General features: G+C 39.8%; 1 protein-coding gene across 1 annotated transcript in view; it reads right to left on the bottom strand.

Annotated features, from left to right (window-relative positions):
• The window catches only part of Galntl6 (polypeptide N-acetylgalactosaminyltransferase-like 6), an 823803-nt gene that overhangs the window by 7962 nt on the left and 792461 nt on the right, over positions 1 to 23380 (bottom strand). The window contains exons 10-11 of the mRNA XM_013024941.1: positions 20698 to 20814; positions 11335 to 11484 (exon numbers count right to left, since the gene is read on the bottom strand). Of these exons, the coding sequence (XP_012880395.1) occupies positions 11335 to 11484; positions 20698 to 20814 (267 nt within the window). The remainder of the gene's footprint in view (positions 1 to 11334; positions 11485 to 20697; positions 20815 to 23380) is intronic.

Here is a 23380-nt window from a genome sequence, read left to right as displayed (position 1 = left end):
AGGTTGGCTTTGAACCATGATCCTCAGATCTCAGCCTTCTGAGAAGCTAGGATTACAGGCGTGAGCCACTGTCACCTGGCTAGAGAATTTTGGCTAATATAATATGAGGGGTGGAGATAGAGAGAAGAGGAGGTGGATGAATCAAGAAACCAGAGAAAGACCTCTATTGAGTCAGAAAAGAGGAACAGGTTCAGGGGTGGGAATGGTCTTAATTTTTCTTCTGGCTTGAAATCCTGAAACTAGGTTTTAAGCTTTTAATAGCCACTTAATTTGTCCATGATCAATTGTTGTTGTTGTTTTTAACCTGTAAAATGAATGGATATAGAAGGAGAGAAGGGAAAGATAAACAGTAAAAGAAACTCTGTTCTTCCTCTCTTTGGCTTATGCAGGACGTGGTTGATATGAAACTGACCTCCAAGGAAGACAAATCAAGTTTTTTCTACATATATATATATATATATATATATGCAGAAAACCACTGGTTTCTGAGAGATTGCAAATAACACCTTAGTAAGTACAAAAAGGAAAAGTAGTCTTATTATCTATTCTGTTCTGCTTTTTCTTTGACAGGTAGTATTTCTCAAAGGAGAAAATTGGTCTTTGTGCATTGGTATTTAATTTGTCCAATTAGAAACAATGCCTTTTATGACCTTGGGGTGTGAGATGAGACATATAGGCTACAGCCAATCTTCAAACTATCCTCTGTTTCCCTAACTAGTATTCTGGGCTATATGCATGGCACTGTGCATGAAGACATATCTTCAGTTCTCCTTAGAGCAGTGCACTTATTTGTTAAAAACATATGTTGTATGTGTTAGATTCAAACATTTCTCACCCTGTTTGCTCAAATCTTAACATTACTTACAAGGTCTTGTATAGACTGCCTCTTATTCATGGCAGGCTTTACATTCACTATTTCCCTTTGCACTCATGAATTTCAGCTGGCTTCTCTTTGTTTATCTGTTTTGTTGTTTCTTCTTTACAGTCTTTCCTTTTCTCCGTCCCTCCCTCCTTTCCTTCTCTTCCTCTCCCTCATTTCCTTCCCTTTTCCTCTTCTCCCCTTCTTTCTTTCCTTCCTCCTCCCTCTCTCCCTCCCTCCCTCCCTCCCTTCCTTCTGTTCATTCTTGCCTACCTTAGGGCCTTTGTTCAAGTTGATTCACATGTGTAGGACCTTTCTCTCTACCACTTTCTTCACCAATCTAATTCCCACTTATCTTTTAGGTCTTCTTTTAAATACCAGTAAGAGACACCTCCTCCACCCCCTTTGACCTGATTAGTGTCCAATGTTTCAAGTTCTCATTTTCCTCTCTACAGTCAAAGAGAAAACCAGCTGTCCCAGATCCTGTGTGCATCTGTCCATATCTATCTTGTCAGTAAACCTGCCCACAGTCATGGGAACACAGTAGTTATTATTTATTGAATGTTTTAACTATGTGTCAGATCGTGCTAAGTGTTCTAGCCAGATTTTCTCGTTTTCTCCTACCAAAGCCATAGTAAGCAACCTAGAGAGACTGGTAATGCACATGAACAGGAAGCTAGCTTTAGTCATTCATTCACTGAATGCCTTATAATACACCACAGGATCTTTTAGGTGCCAGAAATACAACATGGATGAAAACATAGAAAAATCCCTGCTGTCATGAAATTTACATTCAGCTACTTAGCTATAAGTAGCTAAAACAGTTCAGAAATATGCAGTATAGGAATATAACTAATTAGCCCGTATTTTTGAGCTATGTATAAACCCATCTGGAAAGTTAAAAATTGGAAGATAACTTGTTGAACGCATCCAGTAGTAACATTAATTGAATGGCAAAGTTATGCTTATGTGCATTTAAATTTTATTTGATCATTGCAATAAACCTTTAAGGCCAATTTTTTTATTATCTTCATTCTCTAAATGAGAAAACAGGAACACACAGCAAGGAAGTTTTCTGAGATCCCAGGGCCACAATCCACAGTGGAGCTCATGACTCAAATGTCAGGCCTCTCAGGACCCAGAGCTAGAGTTTTTAACCTTTCAGTTGCATTTCCTTCTCTCTGCCCGGCTGAGGCAATTAGCAGACCTGCCCTATCCCACATCTGCTTAGGAGGAAGAATTGTCCTTCTCAGCAAATATTAATTGGATTTTTTCATAGTTCCTTTCACCACAATTCTTTTCTGTTTGGCAGTGTAGCTGTTGGCAGACGTTCAGTTCCGCCTTATGTAAGAGAATGGGGGCTATCTGTCATGCAGACTCTCTGCTTGTGAGTGACTGGAGTGAGACAGTTGAGCATGTCAGAGGGAATGGTACCCAGTCAGAATATGGTGAAATTGACTTGGCAGGAGTTAGAAGGTTGTGACAGCTAAGTGACTTCAACTGGGTGAGACAGACGAAAACAGACAAGAGGATGTTACTAACGGAAACATTCTTCTTTCCACTTGTTCACTTGTCTTGGCTCAGAATGACTATTAGCTCTTCTCAAAGTGCCTCTCAAGTGACCAGGATTTGCTGTGAACTTTGAGGGAGGAAGTTGAAGTAGAGGAGCTCCACATTCCACAGCCCTTCTCACAATGGTCGCGCCAGTCCAATAAATACCTACCTCTGAGTGACTAATTCTCTTTAAGGGTTTTATACCAGATTGATTATTTAAAAGTAAGCATTCACACCTCTTCATGTGGCCAATTTCTGCTGCTATAGTATATCTATGTCATGCTACATTCGTCTTGAAAAGGAACTTTCATTGCTGCTAGAATGAAAGGCCCTCCTGGGAACTAGCTCTTTTTGACAAGGTAGTTAAAAAATAAAACATTTTAGATAGATAATATTTTTTGAGGGTGCTAGGGTTTGAATCCAGGACCTTGTGCTTTCCAGAATGTTGCCCCAATCACTTGAGCCATACCTCTACCCCATAAACTTTTCTTTTTGTTAGTCATGGGGCTTGAATTGAGGGCCTGGGTACTATCCCTGAGCTCTTCAGCTCAAGGTGAGTGCTCTACCACTTGAGCCACAGCTCCACTTCCGGTTTTCTAATGGTTTATTGGAGATAAGAGTCTCACGGACTTTCCTGCCCAGGCTGGTTTTGAACCGTGATCCTCAGATATCAGCCTGCTGAGTAGCGAGAATTACAGACGTGAGCCACCAGTGCCTGGCATCCCTAAACTTTTATCTTTAGTCTGCTTAGATTAAATCAATGACTTGGTTATTGGAGTATGATGACTTAAGCCCCCTACTACAAACAAGGGATGATGCAGAGATTGTGCATCTAGTTTCCAACAAGACTAAAAAAAAATCTATATTTTTTTATGGTTAGCTGGAGAATGATGGCCTAGAAGCTATTATTACTAGGTGAATTTGTATTCGGTTGGATAAAGTCCTCCAAATGATGCTTGTTAATGAATCAATATCACCTCTGTGTTATGACAGAGAGCTCAATAATAGACCTTATGCATTGGGATCCATAGCTTAGAAAAGGGCATGCTGACAAAATACTGATTGGGGTATATCTTGTGAGACAGATCCATTTTAAAATTTATTATTTTATTTTACATTTGGGATGTGGCTGGTGAAGACTAGAGCCATATATATTCCAAGAACCTCCTTTACTGCTGCGTTCCACCCCAATTCATAAGATGGTAATTAATAAAAACAAAAGGAAAGCTACATAAGTATGAAAGGCAGATTTTATAGGCAAAAGATGAGAGATGTGCCTGCGTAGAAAAATAAGAAAAAAGATGGTTTGTTTTTGTTTTAATTTTGAAATTGTATTAATAAGTCCAATGTGTGAAGTGAAGGCAGAAAATCAATCAGCTCAGGCTAAATTAACAGCAGCACTGCTTGCAAGAACAACAAAAACAAATGCTAGAAACTCCAAGCAAAGCATACAAGGAGCTCATTCCACTTTCCTTGGATAAGGGATTTTGTGTTCTGTTCTGGGCAGCATGCTACTTTGTATCACTATCTGGAGTGGTATTATGAGCCAGTGTCCAGGAGATTTAGGTAGCCTGCAACTAACTCATGTGAAAAGGAGTAGATGCAAATTGGGCCCTTTAATCAGAAGTAAAGATTAAAGACCAAACAAGTATTACCAAATATTTGGGATTTGCCTTGAACAAAATGGATTAAATTGAATTTGAGGACCATCAAAGGCCGTTAAAGAGCTTTGGAACATTGAGTCTGTCCAGAGACGAATGGGCTGACCTGGAAGAGTGTAACTGCCCAACGCTGACCACAAGTCCAGGGTTTTGTGAACACGTCATAAATCAGAACCGAAGTTGAATTACATGCCTTTTTAGTTAAACTCATTGTATACAATTTTCTCATTTGAGATCCTAAATCAATACCTAACCAGAATGATTTAAAATAACAACCTTGTGCCTTTCCATCTGGCAGTGCGGTGGACGGCACAGTTTATGAGCTGTGAGGCCAAGGCCCTGGCACATACCATAAGTTAAAATAGTCAAATGTAGTCACGTGCCAAGAATTCTACCCACTGCTTAATAAACTAATGGTTCCATTGTATTGTTACCAATTCAATGTGGCAGGTAGCTTTTTATCTACCATGCTTGTTTTGTGCTTTATTTTGTCTTTTTTTTTTTTTTAGTGGAAGTTAAGCTGTAAGAATATTCTACAGAGCTACTAGTAAAGGTAATTTATAATCATTGAGGTTTTGTTGTTGGGGAAGTTTATTTTGTGGTTTTTGAGACTAAGATGTGTGATATTTATTCAGAACAGTTTGAAATTCATGATAGAAGGACTCCTATCAGTTGATCTTTAAGCTAGTTAGTGAATGCTTACTTAGGAGTGATACATATTATATATATGTATATATATAATATTGTATAGTAGGCCGATATTATAGGAATGTGGAAAAGGTTGCTTACCTCAGGTAGTTAAGATGCTACAGGTACAAGTAACTATGCTTCAGAAACGTTTCAAGTACAAAAAAGGAAACAATGGCACAGGAGGATCAATAGAGGGTTACTAGAGCGGGAGGAGAAGTAGGTTGATGAAAGTAGGTAAAGCTAGAAAAGAGCTTCTCTACCTAGTTGTCTATTAAAATGTCTTGGGAGCTTTCAAAAAGTCTCACTACCTGGCTGTACCTTCCAGGGAGAGCCTAACTCAGCTTCTCCTAATGCCAACAGCACACTGCCTTCAATACATGTTCTTTTACGGATGCTTGGGCTTTTACAACATTCAATCCTGTGTTTTCCTTCTTTCAAGATTTTCTAGGCTATATTTGGTGCTTTTCATTTCTACATTAGTTTGAGAATCTATCAATTTCCAACAAGAAACCTGTTGGGATTTGGCTGGCTTGCATTAAATGTGTAGATCAATTTCAAAACTGACATCTTTGCGATATTAAATCTTATATAAGCATTAAACATGATGAATCCCTCTCTACTTTATTTCTTTATCTCTTTGTTTTTTTATTTAGTCAGTGCTGGGGATCGAACCCAGAGGCAAATGTTCCACCAATGAGCTGTTAGTCCCAGGCCTATTTGTAGCTTTATATGCAAAAATTTTGACTTTTTTCCCCAGTACTGAGGCTTGAACTCAGGGCATTGCTTATTCTCCTGGGATTTTTTTTTCACCCAGATGGCACTCTACTATTGAGTCAGACCTGTACTTCTGGATTTTTGCTGGCTAATTGCAGATAAAAGTCTAACAGGTTCATCTACTTGGGCAGGCTATGAGCCATAATCACTTCAATCTTAGACTTCTGAGATGCTGGGAGTATAGGTGTGAATCACCAGCACCCACTTTATATATACCATTTATTCCTAGTTATCTAATGCTTTTCATAGTGACCAAGTGTAATCCCTTTTAATTCCATTCTCTAGTTTTTGTTGTCAGCATATAGACAATTGATTTTCATCTTAAGGCTATGCTAAATATATTTACCAGTTTTTGATGGTTTAGCTGTGGAGTGTTTGGATTATCTAAATATGCAGACATATAATCTATGACTAGAACATTTATTTTCTTCCTGTCTAGTTTTTTTTTTTTGCCTTTCATTTCTTCTATGTACCTGGTTACACTGAACAGGTTGAATAGAAGTGATTATAGCCAAATCTTATTTTTTCCCCTGGTAATTGTAGTGGTGGTTGTGGATTTTTTAAAGAATTTTCCCTTATTACTTTAAGTTATATTATTTCTATTAGTTTGGGGTTTTTTTTTTTGGTATGGCTAAATCCTTTTGGTGAGATGGTAAAAAAATTAAGTATTTAACAATATGCTTATATAATTATAAGCCAAAGTATTTAACAGTAAAGCCTGTTGAGTTACAAAAGAGTGTCAGTTAAATACAGTGGGAAAATAATGAGACTTTAAATGCATGATGAGTGCACACACACAGATATACACACATGCATTTGTATGTGAATCAACCTCTTATATTACATATGTAAATATACCTCAGGGTATATATATCAAAATGTAGAAGATTAAATAATAAAACTTTCTAATGACTTCCAAAACCATCTTCATGAACATAGCATGAGCCTGGTTTTCATAAAGAGGATTAAAAAAATATAACCCAACAGAAAAAGTAGCTTTTCATTAAGATACTCCATTGGAAAGAAAATAAAAAGGCAAGACACTAACTGCAATAAGATACTGCAATGCATACACCCAACAGAGCAATAGTATCTAGATTTATTTATTTTAAATCCCTAAAAATCACTAAAAAGAAAAAAAAAACACCACCAAGAACCTAAGTTAAAAAATGGTCAGGACTGAGGGCCGGCGTCTCATGCCTGTCATTCTAGTTATTTGGGAGGCTAAGATCAGTGGGTCATGGTTTAAAGCCAGCCCAAACAAAAAACTCTGTGAGATTTTTATCTCCAATTAACAAGGAAGATGCAGGACTTGAAAGTGTGCCTTAGGTGCTAGAGCAAACACTCCAGGCAAAAGCATGAAGTGGCATGCGCGTGCATGTGCATGTGTGTGCAAGCACACACACACACATACACACGCAAAGTCAAAATAAGATATCCATGGATGAGGAGTGTGACTCAAGTGTTAGACAGCCTGCTTTGCCATGTGAGAATCTGAGTTCAAATCCTAGTTCTGCTCCAAACCAAAAAGCCAAAAATGAACATAACCTCGAATGGCTATCAGACATAGGATGTCACTTTACAATGAATGAATGAGTACAGAAAAAGAAACAGACAATGGTAGCAAGTTCTTGGGTGGTATTTATTTATAGATGCCATGAGTTACTGGGGCTTGCCATTGAGTGATGCTAGCTTAGCTTCCAGCCATTTGCCACAACAACTCTGCGTAGGGACTTTCTCTGATCTCAAAAAAAGGCATCAGAGTATAAGCTCCTAACTAAAGGTTGACTGGCCTTCTGTGTAGATAATGCAACTCCTGGCTGTCATTTGCTCTACACGCTTTCCAGTCCAATGGAGCTGGAGTACCTGTAGTGGTACTTGCTTGGTGACGTTCCTTTCCTGATTCCCAATCCTTGTTATTTTACTTCTTCATTCCTTACAGATATCTTGGAAACCACCTTTCAAATAAACCACGTGCTTTCAAATTTTTTACATAAATTAGTATACACTCATATGTGTAGTATATATATATATATATATTTCAGTAAGAAATGTTTGCTTAAAAAGATTGAAGGTCATTTTTAATTCTGGGGAGGATAACAAAGGTTATTTTTGCTTAGTACTGCTTTTCTGATGCAATATGTCAGGGTGTTTATACTGCACCACTATTATCAAGATAAAAGAGTGAATTTGCCACCCACACAGATGGAAGTTTGGTCATACAATGAAGAATGTACCTAGAAGATTTACCTAGTGAATCACATTTAATTATTATTCCCATTATATTGGTGAAGAATTTGGAAGACAGAGATGTGGAATACCTTTGTTCAAATTGCATAGCAATTTCACAATGAATTAGGATGTGTTAAGACTGGTCAGGTTAAGCCTGACCATTTTGTTGATAAGACTGTGAAAGGTCAGACTGAGAACTAGAAGGTGAAAACAAAACAATCTGCTACCTAATGAGAAAGTTCAAGTGCTGTGATGACAGAAAGTTGCAATGACTGGATATTATAGAAACTCCCATTGACCTCAGGAGGAAGAATATTTAAGAGGGGGAAGGATAGAAGGAAGAAACCACTTAGGAAGTCATTGCAACAATGCAGGGGGGAGGGGGGAGGGCTGCAACCAGGGAATGGGCAACTGAAATGGGCAAAGAGGCAGGATGAGTCCTGAGACTCATCCTGACAAGTCTTAGTACCAAGAAGATGTGGGAAGAAGAGGAAAAGCTCATTTCTTGATTCAAATGTGCTATTTTTTTTAACTAAGGTGGAGCCAGGCACCAGTGGCTCACGCCTGTAATCCTAGCTACTCAGGAGGCTGAGATCTGAGGATCACAGTTCAAAGCCAGCCTGGGCAGGAAAGTCCATGAGACTCTTATCTCCAATAAACCACTCAGAAAACTTTTAGTGACACTGTGGTTCAAGTGGTAGAGCACTAGCCTTGAGCTGAAGAACTGAGATTACAGCACCCAGGCCCAGAGTTCAAGCCCCATGACTGACCAAAAAACAAATAACAGCAAAAGACCCACAAAAAATACTAAGGTGGATTCAAGAATTCACTGTTCTTGGAGTAGGGGTCCCCCTAGTGGTCAAAGAAAACCCAAATTGGGCATCTTCATCCCAACTACCTTGTTAAGGGATTCAGTTGTGCAACTGAACATATTTACGATATCATAGAATAGGGAGCCTTTTTCCCCCTTCGGGTGGAAAGATATCTGAAGGCTGATTGCTGCTAATGGAACAGAACTGGGGCCTCTCAACAGGCTTCTACTCAAACAAGATAACTGCTAGCTGGCTACCCTCTTTCTCCAAGTGACACCATGTTGCCTGGGAAGGCTGGCTGTTATCGGTGGCACTAAATCCAATCAACACTGAGGAAATCTCTTTGACAATAGTGATCTTATTTCTTAAGAGGATGGGAGAGGAGGGCGTAGAAACTTTCAAGGTTCACAGGAATTTGAATGCTGACTCTGCCACAGACGTACAAGTATGAATTTCTTTTTAGATAAACTATACATACTAGTATGTAGAAGGTTATGAGGTTTTAGGTGATCTCCGTAAGGCTTACTGACAGTTGGAGGTAGAACATATAATTACCCTCAGAGCTTAGGAGATGGCATTTTACATTGACTTATAAATATGGTAATGAGGCATGCTAATAATGAATATGCTCATTAAAGAGGGGATGCAAAGCAAGCTCAAAAGATTACATAATTCCCCCAGGGTAAAATAGTGCATCTAACTAGAAAAGGTAACACCCTTCTGTCTCTATTTTCTCTCATTAGATCTTTGAGCCTACTCTTGGAAGAAATGAGGACATTTTCTAAAAGTTATGTTGAGTAGGCTTGAGTCACCAACCAAAATGAGATATTCAGAGACTTTTCATCTTAAGCTTTTGGTATCTTCCTGATTGAGTACAAATACCTATTTGCTACGTAAATACATACTGACCGTAACCTTTTGTTAATTACTTAACAAAAGTGCTTCAGTACTGTAAAGCCAAACCAGTAGCTACCAAAGTAGTGTGTGGAAAGCCACCACTCAGTTGCTTCTAGTGATTTCCTTTCATGAATCCCTTTGGCTCCTGCAAAGGTTGAAAGTGTTAAAACTCATAAGAAGCACAGAATGTTGTGAGTTTTCTTTCTCTCCAGGAGTCTGTTTGTATGTGTTATTAGTTGGTTTTATCCATCCATAAGCTTCTGTAAACTCCCTGATTTTAAAAAGCCATATTTTCTTGTTTAATTGCCTGTTATGAAGTGATCTGTCTTTCATGCTATAAATGTACTGTAATGAGAAATGTTCTGCTCATTACAGACCATCAGCATATGAAGCAATGTCAAACCAGTTGCTTCACTGAGTAGCATCTTAAAGGTCAGAAAAAGGTGAGAAGAGAAAACCAACTTTACTGAATATAGACCATCTTGTACCGAATGAGGAAAGAGTTTGGCAAGAACAATCCAGTATGTAACATATGGAAAACAGTGGCATTATTTTCCCATTGCAATGATTTTCTTCGCTCACATCTGACACCATCTTCTTATTAATCCTTTGGATTTTTCAATTGTATTGTGCTTTTTCTGGACATGCAGGAAGGGAAAAAAATCTGTCAGGCCCTGGAGAAGTGCTGAGGGTAGTGTGACGAATGCACTGTATAAACAGGTTAGACTTTGGGCAAAGTACAATTTTAGATGTTCTCCTCTGAGAGGTAGAAACCTGGACTTATAACCATGGCCCACACTTCCTCCTTTTTGAATCCCCACAGCTTCCTCCCTCCCGTTTCTGTAATTTCAGAGGACATTGATCTGGTCTTGGCCACAGGATACCCAAGCTCATGATTCACACAGCAGGTCCATTTTCCTGATATGCTGAGGGAAAGCTATCAATGACATAATCCCTGTGTCAGCGCAGGGAAAGGCAAGTAGAAGCCTTTCTGCCTATAGCTGGGGAAGCTCCTGTCCTTGAGGGACAGGATGGAGCATATTGAATACTTGCTAATGGGCAGCCAGGCCCTGCCTTGAAAAGCAAAGAAGCCGAAGAAAGAGCAAAGAATCGAAAAACATTCTCTCAAAGTATTTGAAAATGTTATCCGCAGGAGCTTAATGCACATGCAACTGTTTAATTGCTCTCTGCTTCATTCACTCAATAAAGTATGGGTTTCTTTTTCTATAGTTTTACAACTATTTTTCTGTCATGAAGCACTAACTTTATAGCTCTTCAAATAACTTCTTCTTTGATACTCTTGGACAGGTTTTTGGCAAAATTACAAATGGGAAATTCTCTGCAAGAATTATAGCTACATGAACAGATACATGTTTGTGTTACTGTAATTGTCTTTACATTGTCTTGCTTGCTTTCAGGCAAGGGAGCGGCTCTTGCCTGAAGGATATATAATAAAAGAAGTGTTCATCTCTGTATGTGTATGTGTTGTTGATTAGGGTTCTTAAAAATTATGCATGTGTGTTTGCTAACTGGACATATAGTTCCTCCTTTTGCAAGTTGGTTGTGCTACGCTTACAGCTGTCCATCTTTAGTGTGTTACTCCAGCTCATCTTTTGATCATAGCTGATAGGGATGAATGGATGTGCACCTAATAAGTAAAGTCAAAACCATGCTCTTTTCAACAGCCTATATCTTTCTCTTTTTCCATGGTCTCCAAATGTGTGAGTAAAATGTGCAACCATCCATCCAGGTGTGTTACCTTTGAATCAACACAGCATGCTTTGAAGGAGCTTTTTCAATGAACCTGTCTGAAGTCACGGCAGTATGAGAATGACCATCAGGAACCAACGCTTACCTTCCTGTACCCCCAGAGCTGGTTTCCTTTCATGCCATGACAGTCATAGAGAGTCACCGGGCTGTTGTGGGAGATGGCATCAAAGCAGAATTTTCGGGTGTGTAGTGGCTCACCAGGCCGAATATCTTCTCTCCATCCAAAGGTAAAGAGCTAGCAAAACAACAGTAGCAGAAAAGCTGTGACGAGCTCAGTTCGGAAAGAATATCCCAGAGAAGAGGGGAAAGGTATGTCTTTGAGAAAGAAAGATCTCTTGCTACATGATTTGCAAGAGAGAACCATGTCTCATCATAATAGGGGTGGAAAAAGCATGTTTCATAAAGTGATGTAGTAGTAAGGGCTACATTTAAGGCCAAATTCTGCTAAAAATACAAACAAGGCTGGGCAGTGGTGGCGCATGCCTGAAATCCTACTACTCAGGAGGCTGAGTCTAAGGGTTGCAGTTTGAAGCCAGTTTGGGAGGAAAATGTCTGTGAGACTTGTATCCCCAATTAACCAGTGAAAAGTTGGAAGTGCAGCAAAAAGCTAGAAGTGGAGCTGTGGTTTATGTGGTAGAGCACTAGCCTTGAGCAAAAGACCCCAGGGACAGTACCCAGGCCCCAAGTTCAAGCCTCATTACTGGCACAAAATAAAATGCAAGCAAGGAGAAATGTTCAGTTAGAGAGAAGTAGGGGGAGAGAATATTGAGATTGAAGATCAGAATAAGGAAGAGGAGACAGGAAGGAGAGATAAGAGAGAGGAAAGGGAGAAGGGAGGGAAAAAGGGAAAAAATCTTTAATGACATTTTTTATATTCATCCTGTAGATAAAATAGTACCAGATCAAATGCTAACAGTAAATGAACCCATGAATTGCTAATTCACTACACAGGGTTGAGCTGGATTGAAACATGTAATTTATAAGGAAAGCTAAACTTGAGGAAGTAAATAATAGGCAAATTAATATTCTAGAGTTGGTAAGAGTAATTCTGCAGGCAATGGAGAAAAATCTTAGCAACAGTGTTAGTGTAGTTAAACACACACACAGCCACACACAAACACAGACCCACACACATCTCTGGTGATCAAACGGAAGTTTCATGGAATAATATTTATTATCGTATTTGATACTCTGTTATTCTACTCATCCTTTTCCCATCCGAGTCTATTCTAGACATCCCATTGTATTATATTAAAATGCAGTAAGTTGAGTTTTATAGTGTATCAAATTCAAAGAATTCACTTCTGTAGAAGAAGAGCATTTCGCCTGAGTTTGCCCAGGTGAACCCCACTGATGGGATTACAACAGGAGAAATCCTTTAGTAAAGGGAAAGCGGCCTGGGCAAGCCCTCTGATTTCTTCCAATTAGAACATCTCCGTCAGGTTATAGTATTCATGCAGCAGGACACAAGGCAGGCTGCTCTTTGAAGCCTAGCTGTGAACTGCACCCTGCAGAGAACACCTGATGTTACATAAACAAGCCTGACCACTGAGCAGGCTCTGGGTCTATTTCAGTTTTCAGTCCCTATTCAGGAAAGAAAATGGAGAAAAATGTAGGACATTCCAAGGACAGCTAACAAAACCGCTTAAGTGGTGAGGATTGTGAAGAAAAAAAAATTGTAGGACTGGGTGAAGTGGTCTGAGGGAAAGAAAGAAATAATTGAAATCCAACCTACGCAAGAGGATTGTCTGGGTAACTGGATGGAAGGTGGACAAGAGGTTTTTAGGTCAGGGGCTTGAGGTAGATTTGTGAAGAGAATTGTGTTTATCTTTCCCCAATTTAAAAAAAATAGGATTGTGGATGGAGACATATTTAGATTCGCTTAAATCTTGTGCAGGAGGATGACGTCTGATGAGAACATGCTAATTCTCTGGCTTTTGAACTATTGCCATTCTCTCTTATCCTACACTCTGTTTCCCTCAACTTACTTTTGAATCCATCTGTTCAACATCTGGGGGTTGCCCAGAGTTCTCCCTCTTCTCTAGCTGGCCTTAACTTTTCCAAGTTCACCTCTCACTAATACACTGCTAACTCACTCTCTAGGTTCTTTCTGTCCAACAGAACGTCCTATGGACAGCTCATTTCCAACATTGTGAAGCCAACATTTTCTTTCCCTCTCGCCTGTCCCTGCTCTTTTATTTCATTTTGGTCGGTGGTGATATCATTCAGTTTGTTAACTGGGGAGTCTTGAACTCTGTCTCTCTTAACTTCTTCATCTATCTAACCAATTGTCAAGTCTTGCCACTTTTGTCTTATAAATGTTTCTGGAATCTGTCTAGTTCTCTCTATCCCTGTAACCACTGCCCTCAATATCTCTTGTCTAGACAATTGCATTGACCTCCTCACTGATTTCTTTCCCATCTTCCTTCTTTTCGTTCCCACACATCTGTCTTTCTCAGCCTCTAGAGCAGTCTGTTTGAAATGTCTGTTTAACTGTGTCTTCCCTCTATTGCAAATCTCACAACCGTTTTCACATAACCCTTAGAGAATAAAGTTCAAATTCTTTATCACAGGAAGAACTTTCTGCTGTCTGGCCTTTGCTGCTTTTCCCAGCTGTATCCTTTTCCTTTTCTTTGATATTCCAGCAACACTAAGATGTTTCTTTTACAAAGCAGACTTTGTATCCTTCTCTGTGATTTTATTGGTCAGATTGTCTGTTGGGAAGATCAACATTTAGCAGGCAGTCTAATCAATGCTCAACAACTCCTTAAGGTTCAGTGCACATGTCTATTCATCTTTGTTTTCTGTTTGTTTGCTTTTGTAGGTCCTGGGGCTTGAACTCCTAGCTGGGGAACAGTTGCTGAGCCCCTTTGTGCTCAAGGCTAGTGTTCTACCACTTGAGCCACATGCCACTTTTGGCTTTTTCTAAGTAGCTTATTGGAGATAAGAGCCCATGGACTTTTCTGCCTGGGTTGGCTTGAACTTCGATCCTCAGATCTCAGCCTTCCAAGAAGCGAAGATTACAGGCATCAGCCACTGGCAAGCAGCTATCCATTCATCTTTGAACTGCTTCCTCTTCCTTCTCTCTTCCTCATTTATTTCATCATGATTTATCAAGATTGTCCATGTTTCTGTATCTATCTAGACAATAAGACCTTAAGACCTTTTTTTGTGTATGTATGTGCTGGTTCTGGGACTTGAACTCATGGCCTGGGTGCTGCCCCATTAATTTTTCTTACTCAAGGGTGGTACTCTCCTGATCAAGACACATCTTTACTTCTGGCTGTTTAGTGTTTGATTAGAAATAAGTGGCTCAAGGACTTTCCTGCCAGAGATGGCTTTGAAGTGAGATCTTTAGATTTGAGCCTCTGGAGTAGGTGTAAACTTGTAATCAGATCTTTTTTTTTTAGTGTGCATCTCCAGCATCCAAGATAATTCATAACATGTCAATACAGGTAAGTGTCCAATACATTTGTTTCAAATAAATGCAACTTACACTAATCTTAACAGAAAGTATGCTGAGTTTTTTTTAAGTACTCAGAAAGTGCTTCTTCTAAATGGTACTGACACCTTACTTGTGCCCACAAGTTAATTAAAAGCAGGGTAAAAATCTGACATCCTGGTCTTCAGGTTTGCCTCTGTCTCCTTTGTTGTAAGTCTTTCCTACAGTCACCTTGGATACCAGGAAGGCCAGGCCTGATGTATTATTTCTTTATAACAAAGGACTTAGAATACTTCAGATAGACAGATAGAGTGCCTGACAGACAGGCACTCGGATGATGAGGTCACTATCTGTGATGAGGATTGGAACCCTGGAGCAATAGGAACCTTCTCACCCAGACTAGATTACTCCCAAGGGAGGGAGGTGATAACCAGCACTGAGATACTGATCAACTAAGCCACGCTTTGTCCTGCTTAATTATGTATGCCTTTTACTCCTTGCTCTGTGGTGTAGCACCCAGTATGCCTCACGGTAGAATAAACACCGCCAGAGTGTGCGCTACCCTTTCCTATAAGCTTGTACCTGGTCTAGAAAGCATGCCTATTCTTTTTACTCTTCTAGCTGAGTAAATCTATCTCGGCTTGCCTTGTATCTCTGCCTAAGTTCCATATTCCATGTGCACTGACAAGAACCTAAAGGGCTAACGTGAGGACTGCTCTTTCTCCTCTTTCTCCTTCTCTTTCTCCTCTTCTTCCTCCTCCGTCTTTTTTCCTCGTCCTCGTCCTCCTCTTCCTCCTCCTCCCCCCCCCGTTCTCCTCTCCCTCCTTTTTCTTTCTCTTGGTCTCTCTCTGTCTCTGTATCTGTGTCTTTCTCCCTGTTTCTCTCTCTGTTTTTCTTTCTCTCTGTTTCTCTCTGTTTCTGTCTGTTTCTCTCTCTGTTTCTCTCTGTCTCTCTGTCTCTGTCTCTGTCTCTCTCTCTGTCTCTGTCTGTCTCTGTCTCTCTCTCTCTTTCTCTCTCTCCCTCTTTCCTCTGGGCTCATAATCAGGGCTTGAATCCATGGCCTTGAGCTTTTGCTTAGCTTCTCCAGTCACAGTTGCTACTCTACAAGTTGAGCCACACTTCTACTCTAGAGTTTTTTTCTGATTAATTAGATATAAAAGTCTCTCAGAATTTTCTGTCTAGAGCTGGCTTCAAATTGTGATCCTCACATCTCAGCCTCTGAAGTATCTAAGATTACCCTGATTGTTAGCCCTTATGTGTCTGACTCCCTTTTTTCTTCTTTTTGGGTAACTTCTTGGAGACTTTTGTCCATTACTGGTGACAAGAGAACTATTCCAGATAAATGAATTCCTTTTTTTTTTTTTTTAATAGGGTGTTGTTATGGTAGCCTAGACTGACCTTGAATTTACTTCGAACATAGGCCGGCTTTGAACTCTAAATCCTCCTGTTTCAGCCTCTTGAGTGCTGAGTTAACAGGTGTATATCACGATGCCTGGCTTAGAACGATTTACTTGATTTATCCATTCTGCTTTCTATTTATATATCTCTCTCATTTTAGTTTTAACTCAAAATTTTAGTTTTTCTCTGAAAGCCAGAGTAGAAAAGGAATGCAATCACCAATGAGCACAGATTGTTATTATATAGTTAGGGAAAATCAGGCTGCCAGAGGTAAATGGCTTGCCTCTGTCACATTTCAAGTGAGTAGATTTCCCTTACAATTTTCTCATACTTTTTATTGAATGAGTCAGTTAAGACCAAAAGCATACTTGTGTTATAGTAAATCCAAATACATCTTCATCTGTTGTCGGAAGTATATCTCAGGGCATTCTTATATGTCTTTTGTTTATTTCTAGATTTGTTACTATAATTTAATAATCATTCTTACATGTGTAGACCGTTAGAATGAAATTTTCATAGAGGTTTCATGAATTGTTTTCATCATCATCATCATCTTCTTCATCATCATCATCATTATCATCATTACCTAGTGATTACATTGCTACATCCCAGGAGATGTTATATTTTCATATTTGACTAATTGATTTTTTCATTCTTTGGCACTTAAATATCAACTAAACTTTTTCCTCTCATGTCTTTGAAGTACTTTTTTAAAAAAATAGTCATTTGGGCTGGGAAGGTGGCTCAGTGATAGAGCGCTTGCCTTGCATGCATGAGGCCTTGGGTTCAATTCCTCAGCACCACATACTCAGAAAAAGCTGGAAGTGGTGCTGTGGCTCAATAGGTAGAGTGCTAGCCTTGAGCTGAAGAAAAAAGTCATTTATTGTCTACTAATGGTCATTGCCAAACCAACTAGGCACTGGGTCTCTCATTCAATAGGCATGTTTTCCTGTGTGCAATTTTGTCAAAGCAGAAAGAAGCAGATATTCTGAAGCCATGTTCATCCTTTGTCTGGGGTAATGTTTCTGTGACATGAAGAGCTTCTCTCCCATCATTGGGTGGTGCTTATTGACAAAAGTATCTGATTTCTTTTTTCTTCTTCTTATAAAAAACCTCTGCTTTGTTTTTCAAACTTGAATGGTCAGTTCGATGTAAATTGATGTTAGTTTCTCCCTCTTCTTCTGTGAGTGATGCTTTTAAACATACTTTCAAAGTAATAACTCATTTCTTTGCTTTACTATTCCAGTGATGTCTGTGCCATTGCCTGTATAGCACTAGGTTCATGGCTGCAGATACAATTATTACTGATGTAACAATTGAAAAGATTTTATTTTCTCCCCATGGATGCTTATATTTTCTTTCGTTTTTAAGGTGATTTGCAGAAATCTGAGATACACCCATTTCAGCTATGTACCCATCCTTACCCTTGGTCCTTCTGGTGAGATTGCTTTTTCCAAAGGAAAGGGATTTCACTGCTGGCATTAACTTGCTCTCATCTCTGTTTGAATATTTCCCCTCCAGGTCTTTGCTTCCTCTGCAGGAGGAAAGGCCTGCTGCAGTGTTTCCTCCCCAGCATGAGCTCAGAGGCTGTGGCTGGGGCCTGAAGAGACAGAACAACCAAAGCAGGCCAAGGGGAGAGCCCGCCTCCTCTCTTCCCTCCTCCTTGAACTCATAATGGGAGCTGGCATGCGTACTTTCTAGACCTTACCGTCCTCTTAGGATCTATTTTTATTTTTCTTTCTTGGTCCTTAAAGGAAATGGAGAGCCAGAATACAATGCTACGGTGCTAGCTAGCAGCTAAATTGATTGCCCTGGAAGAATGAATCATACATCTGCTTTCTTCACAGAAATCACATGAGTCATGACTTGTGGTCTGCCACAAAAGGCATTTCCTTATAAAGATACTGCAGGGGACTCTTTGATTTCTGTGTAACAGTTTTGTTCAGTTCTATCTTTTTTTTTTTTTTTTCATTTCTGGGGGGGAAAATAGGAGATAATGTCAAGTTTAATAAGAATCCCCTTGGTATGAAGGCTTTGCACTAAAGAGCACTCACAGGTTTTAATAGGTTGATATACTTTTTGTCTCCAAATTTTAATCTAAGTGTAGAGGAATGAATTATAACACTTGTAAAATCATTAACTAATGCATTGAATAAAGCTTAGAGTTGGGAAATGAATCACCTTGTAGTATTTTAACCTCCATCAATATATGGTGATAGATAGTTCAGTTGGTATTCATTTTTTTCCTCCTGTCAACCGTTAATCTCCCGCTGACTCCATTTTTTATGCCATCTAGAGAATTGATAGCTCCTTTTTCACCAACTATATTAACTTTTGTTCTGCCCACATAGATTTTTCTGCTTGTCTAGTGCTGCTCTCTAGTGCCCATTTGTGAAATTACATGCCATAGGGTTTTTTTTTTTTTTTAAGTTTAGTCTGGGGGTTGTGGGTAGGGGTGGGGAATGAATCAACATTTTCAGAGTGTATACAACATGATTAGGTCTGTTTGTATGAATTTTTGTCTGTCAAACAAAATTTTGCAAGCCAGAGCAAATTTCATTCTGGAGTGTTACCCAATAGAAATATTAAGCCTGATTCAGGCATTCATCTTTCAACAAAGCAGGTGTGTTTCCTGGTTGGGCTGAATAGAAGTAGTAGAAATGAGTTTAGCCCAAGCAACATGTAGCTTGCCTCTTATTGTCTTTTGAGAAATATCCTTTCCTGCTCTAGATGCCAGCCTTGCTGATCACTCCTTGAGCATTCTGTCTTGTTGCCAGGCTGAGGTCAAGAATTGCTCGTTGCAGGTAACAGCCAACACGATTCCTCCATTCCCTGGCAACATCCACCTTGCTTATGGATGGAAGAAGGAGGAAGTAAATGAATCTACCCTGAGACTTGAGTCTTATCAGTAAATCATAGAGCCCCGAACCTTCTTTAAAGTCCATCTGGTAAGTGTCTGTACAGGATAGATTGCCATAGTTGATCATGAGCATTTGGTGTCTAATTTGGGAATGGACATATGGATAGCTATCTTGGACATGAAAGAGATTTCAAGTTCAGCATCAACATAAAGTGACTTCCTACGATTATGAGAAAGCAGAAAGTATGGCGGGGGGGGGCGGCTCTGTGCCTACTTCATGTGTAAGAAGCTGTAATAGTTATAATTCCTTCTAACACAGCCTTTTCTGGAGATGAGTATACTTGCCCCTGTTTAAAGATGGAGGAACTATGGCCTAGAGAGATTGAACATGTTCACAAAGCCACATAGTTGAAATGAAAATATTAGTTGGCCTGATAACTCGACTTGTGCTCTGTACCCTAGAGTATCCTGTGGATGCTGATGAGTACTTCCATGAGGACCAGCGTTGACTGACTGAATTCTAGACACTGTGGTGGACTTGGTGCGTGGCTGTTTCACTAGCACTGTGCTGCTTTGCCTGTAAAGCAGGGTCTGGGTGGGAGCAGGAAGGCACCGAGGGGGAGGCGAGGGAGGAGGGAAGGAGGTGAGGGGGTGCCAGATGCTGAATCTCTTTAATCTCCTTAATATCTTAGACATGGTAATTAGCCAACTGACAGTTTTTGTCAATGTCCTATTGTATGGATGGTTACATCTGAGCTAGGCCTCTTCCCCATCTCAGACAAGACATAGACACTTGAGGAATACAGATAGAGTAATACAGAAACGTTATGTTTTTGCATTTTAGACAAGAGACACATGGAAACTGGAAGCACTGGCCGGACACGCTGTCTTGGTCTTGTGGTGTAGGCGTGTGTGGAGAGAGAAAGAGAGATGGGATGGGAAGAGCCTCTCCCCGTATAGTTTTTCCCATTAAGTAGGGGGCCAGTCACCAATGATCGTTGTCAAATCTGTGTCATGGGTGAGAAAACATCTCGTAGAATGTCTCCTAGAGTTTCCAATTCAAATTTTTCATACTTTAAAATTAAAGCACTGGAAAGGAACAGATGTAATTCTGCTCACTATTTTTTTTTCCTCTTGCACAAATGACACAATATAAGGAGAGCCCCTGGTAAGAACATTCCAAGTTTCAGATCAGGTTAGAACTGGCTTTCAATCAAAAGTAATGCACAGGCTTCATGTATCTTGGTAAGTCCACGCTGGGGTGTCTTCATCTCAGAAATCCTTCATGCAGAAGATTAAAAAAACTACTACTATAGCAAGAGGTTCATGCAAAATATTCTTTTCAATATACAGCTAGAAAGGAAAAATAAGATTAGATGAAACCACACACACACACACACACACACACACACACACACACACACACACACACAGAGTGTCTTTCATTAAAATCATGACCTTTTGTTGGAAGCTTGCCAGCATTCTATGTTTTACAAAGTACCATCTTGGGAAATGCAATAAGATCATAGAGAACAATTTTACCATCCTTTCTATAGTGTACTGCATATTTGTATCCATGATCTCAATTGATGACCGAGACTTGAGAACAAACAGAAACACTTACCTCCAGAGTTAGTTGGCAACAGAACCATGACTTCATTTCAGGTCTCGCATGCACCAGCTGGGCACTTGATCCCCACCTCTATGCTCATCACATCCCCCCCCCCCCCGCATGCTGCCTTACATACCTGCTCATGAGACCATGTCCTTTCCGAGCCGTCTTTAACACAGATGTCCAGCCTCAGCTCAGTGCCCGTGGCTCCGTGCTTGCTGTCCACACACAGATTTGCTGCCACATTTCTAATCTGTGGAAAGAATTAAAGGGTGACACTGGTCAAGATGGATTATACTCATAAACTGACATGTTGATTTGAAGCTCCTTTGAACAACTACTTAAAGATAATAAATACAACATAGCAAAAAAACAAAAGAAGCAAGAAAGTGGAGTTCAGGGCCGTTGTATGATTAGTTCTGGACAATCTTGGTAGAGATCAGTGAATAAACTATTGTTTTGATTATTTAACTAGAGTGATACCTTGGATTTGAATTCAACTTCTGGAGAAAAAGCAGTAGGTTAGGCACAATTACATAATATCTTCTACATGTGAAAGAATGTGACACAATCCCACAGCACAAATACAGCTGTTTGCAGGAGAGGACTATGTTGATATTACAAAATAGGGAGCAGTGTAGTTGTGGAGATGGGAGGGCAGGGATGGTAGGGGAAAAACAAAGGAGGAGGCAACAATGGTTGATAAGAAAGGTACTTTTTACCTTGCTCATGTAACTGTAACCCCTCTGGACAGTATCCTCACAATAAAAAACATTAAAAAAAATAGGGAGCAGTTAGAACTCTCGATCTCTCTGTATAGTAGTAGGAGACTTTTTTGTCCCCAGATTAAGTACTTAACCTGGAATTTTGTTATCGTCTTGCATCAAGTACCTTCTACCGTTGTTATCCTCGTGGGAAGTGAGGCCAAATCCAGGGCAAATGATATAGGTAAAGAATATGATGGAGGTGGATGAGTCACTTAACCCTGCTGAGCTTGGGCAAGGTACGGTGACCTTATGTTCCAGTTTGGCTGCAACAGTATTGATTTAAGCCTGTTCTCATAGTTTAGCATTTCTCATGGATGATAAATTAGATGTGACTGTAAGGGATTGTCAAAAAGTTGAAATACTTTGGATAAACACTCAGTACATTTCTATAGAGCACTTAGAATAGTGGGACAAACAAAGGCAATCCTTTCCAAGGATTATATTAGCATTAGGGCAGACAGTGAAAAGTATTAAGAACAGAAGCAGCAACAGAAATAACAGTTGGGACAGAAAATGAGTCTTTTGTTACATATTTGTGCCTGGAAATTCCATCAGTCTACTTGTTGGTGTCATCATTGCAGCCTGCAGCAGAGTTGGATATTGGTTTTGGTTTGTCTAGTAGGTATGAAGGCTAGAAAAGCTCCATTATCTTAATCATTTTTATGCCTTTATATAGTCTTTGATTATGAAAATCTCTTTAGGTATGTTTAAGAGTGGAAACAGAGTAGGATGAACCCAACTGATAGTTTTCAGGAAGTTTCTTTTCCTGATGAGTAGGTAGGTAGGGAGTCTCTCAACAAAGCAGAATGCTTCAACTGGGCTTATTGGAACAGGGCAGTGAAGCAGATAGATCTGTTGTGAAAAACACTGGGTATCACAAAAGGAATAATGAATTCTGGGTTGGGAATGGTTTGGTGGAGGGAACTATTTCATATTTCATTTACTGTAGGAGTAGAGGTTATTATTATTATCTGGGGGTGGGGGTGGGGGAAGTCAATGTGGTGGGAACCAGTTTCCTTATTCAGGAAATTTGCCAACAGATTAGGATCATAGTCCTCTGTGGGACCTCTAGTTTCAGGGTCTTTTCTCTGATGTTAGGGGAATGTGAAGTAATGCAGAATTCAGAGATTTCTAAGGAACCGTATGGATATTTTGGCAAAAACAAACTGACCAACAAAACAACCAACCAGTCACCCATTCAACCAACCAACCAACCAATCAAGCTGTAAGTAGATATGAGCCTGCCATATTTATTTTCCTTGCAAGCCTATTGTATTGTTCCTCTTATTATCATGGATGATCCAAAAAGATAGGGAACTGAAGTTGGCGGATCATTAAAATGCACCTGACTTACCGTCACTTAAAAGAAAACCTAAAAACAAAACAAAACAAAACAACAACAACAAAAACCCTGTCTCTCCATCTTTCCTAAAGTAAGTACCAGAGAGGCATTTTTCTTTGGGATTTTAGGATCCAAACTTACTATTCTCTGTGGGGCTAAGGAGGAGCTCAGGAGTTGAGCATTTATTTAGCATGTTGGAGATTCAATTCCACCACTGTGGGGGGAAAAAAACCTTCTGTAAAATCAATTTCTTGTTTCGCTAGTGAAATAGAAACACCTAGGAGGGCGAAGTTAGATTTTGGAATCTCTCTCTCTCTCTCTCTCTCTCTCTCTCTCTAGTTCTTTCTCTGGCAGGGAAGGGACCTCGTGCGGGAGAGCAGGGTTGCACTTCGTACCTCATACTGTTCTCAAGCTCTTAATTCTCCTACCTCAAACTCCAGGGATTAAAAGTCTGCTCCACAGTGCCTGGCAGACTACTGCTATCTTGAGCCTGGCACACTCTGTAAAGCTCCTCTTTCATCTCCTTATCTGAGTCCACTGTGTGGGTTTCTTTAAAAAAAATAAAAAAAAGCTGTCTGTAAGCAGAAAACTGCCTGACAGAACACTAGGCAGGCGTCTCTTTTCATTCCTGAGCCTTTTAACTCACAGCTACCTTTCCTTAGAGATCAGTTATCAATTTTATATACTGAAGTCCTCTTCAGGATACTGTC

Source organism: Dipodomys ordii, unplaced genomic scaffold (assembly GCF_000151885.1).
Source record: "Dipodomys ordii isolate 6190 unplaced genomic scaffold, Dord_2.0 Scaffold4, whole genome shotgun sequence".
Classification (NCBI taxonomy): Eukaryota; Metazoa; Chordata; class Mammalia; order Rodentia; family Heteromyidae; genus Dipodomys; species Dipodomys ordii.
This window is presented reverse-complemented; position numbering and strand designations above follow the sequence as displayed.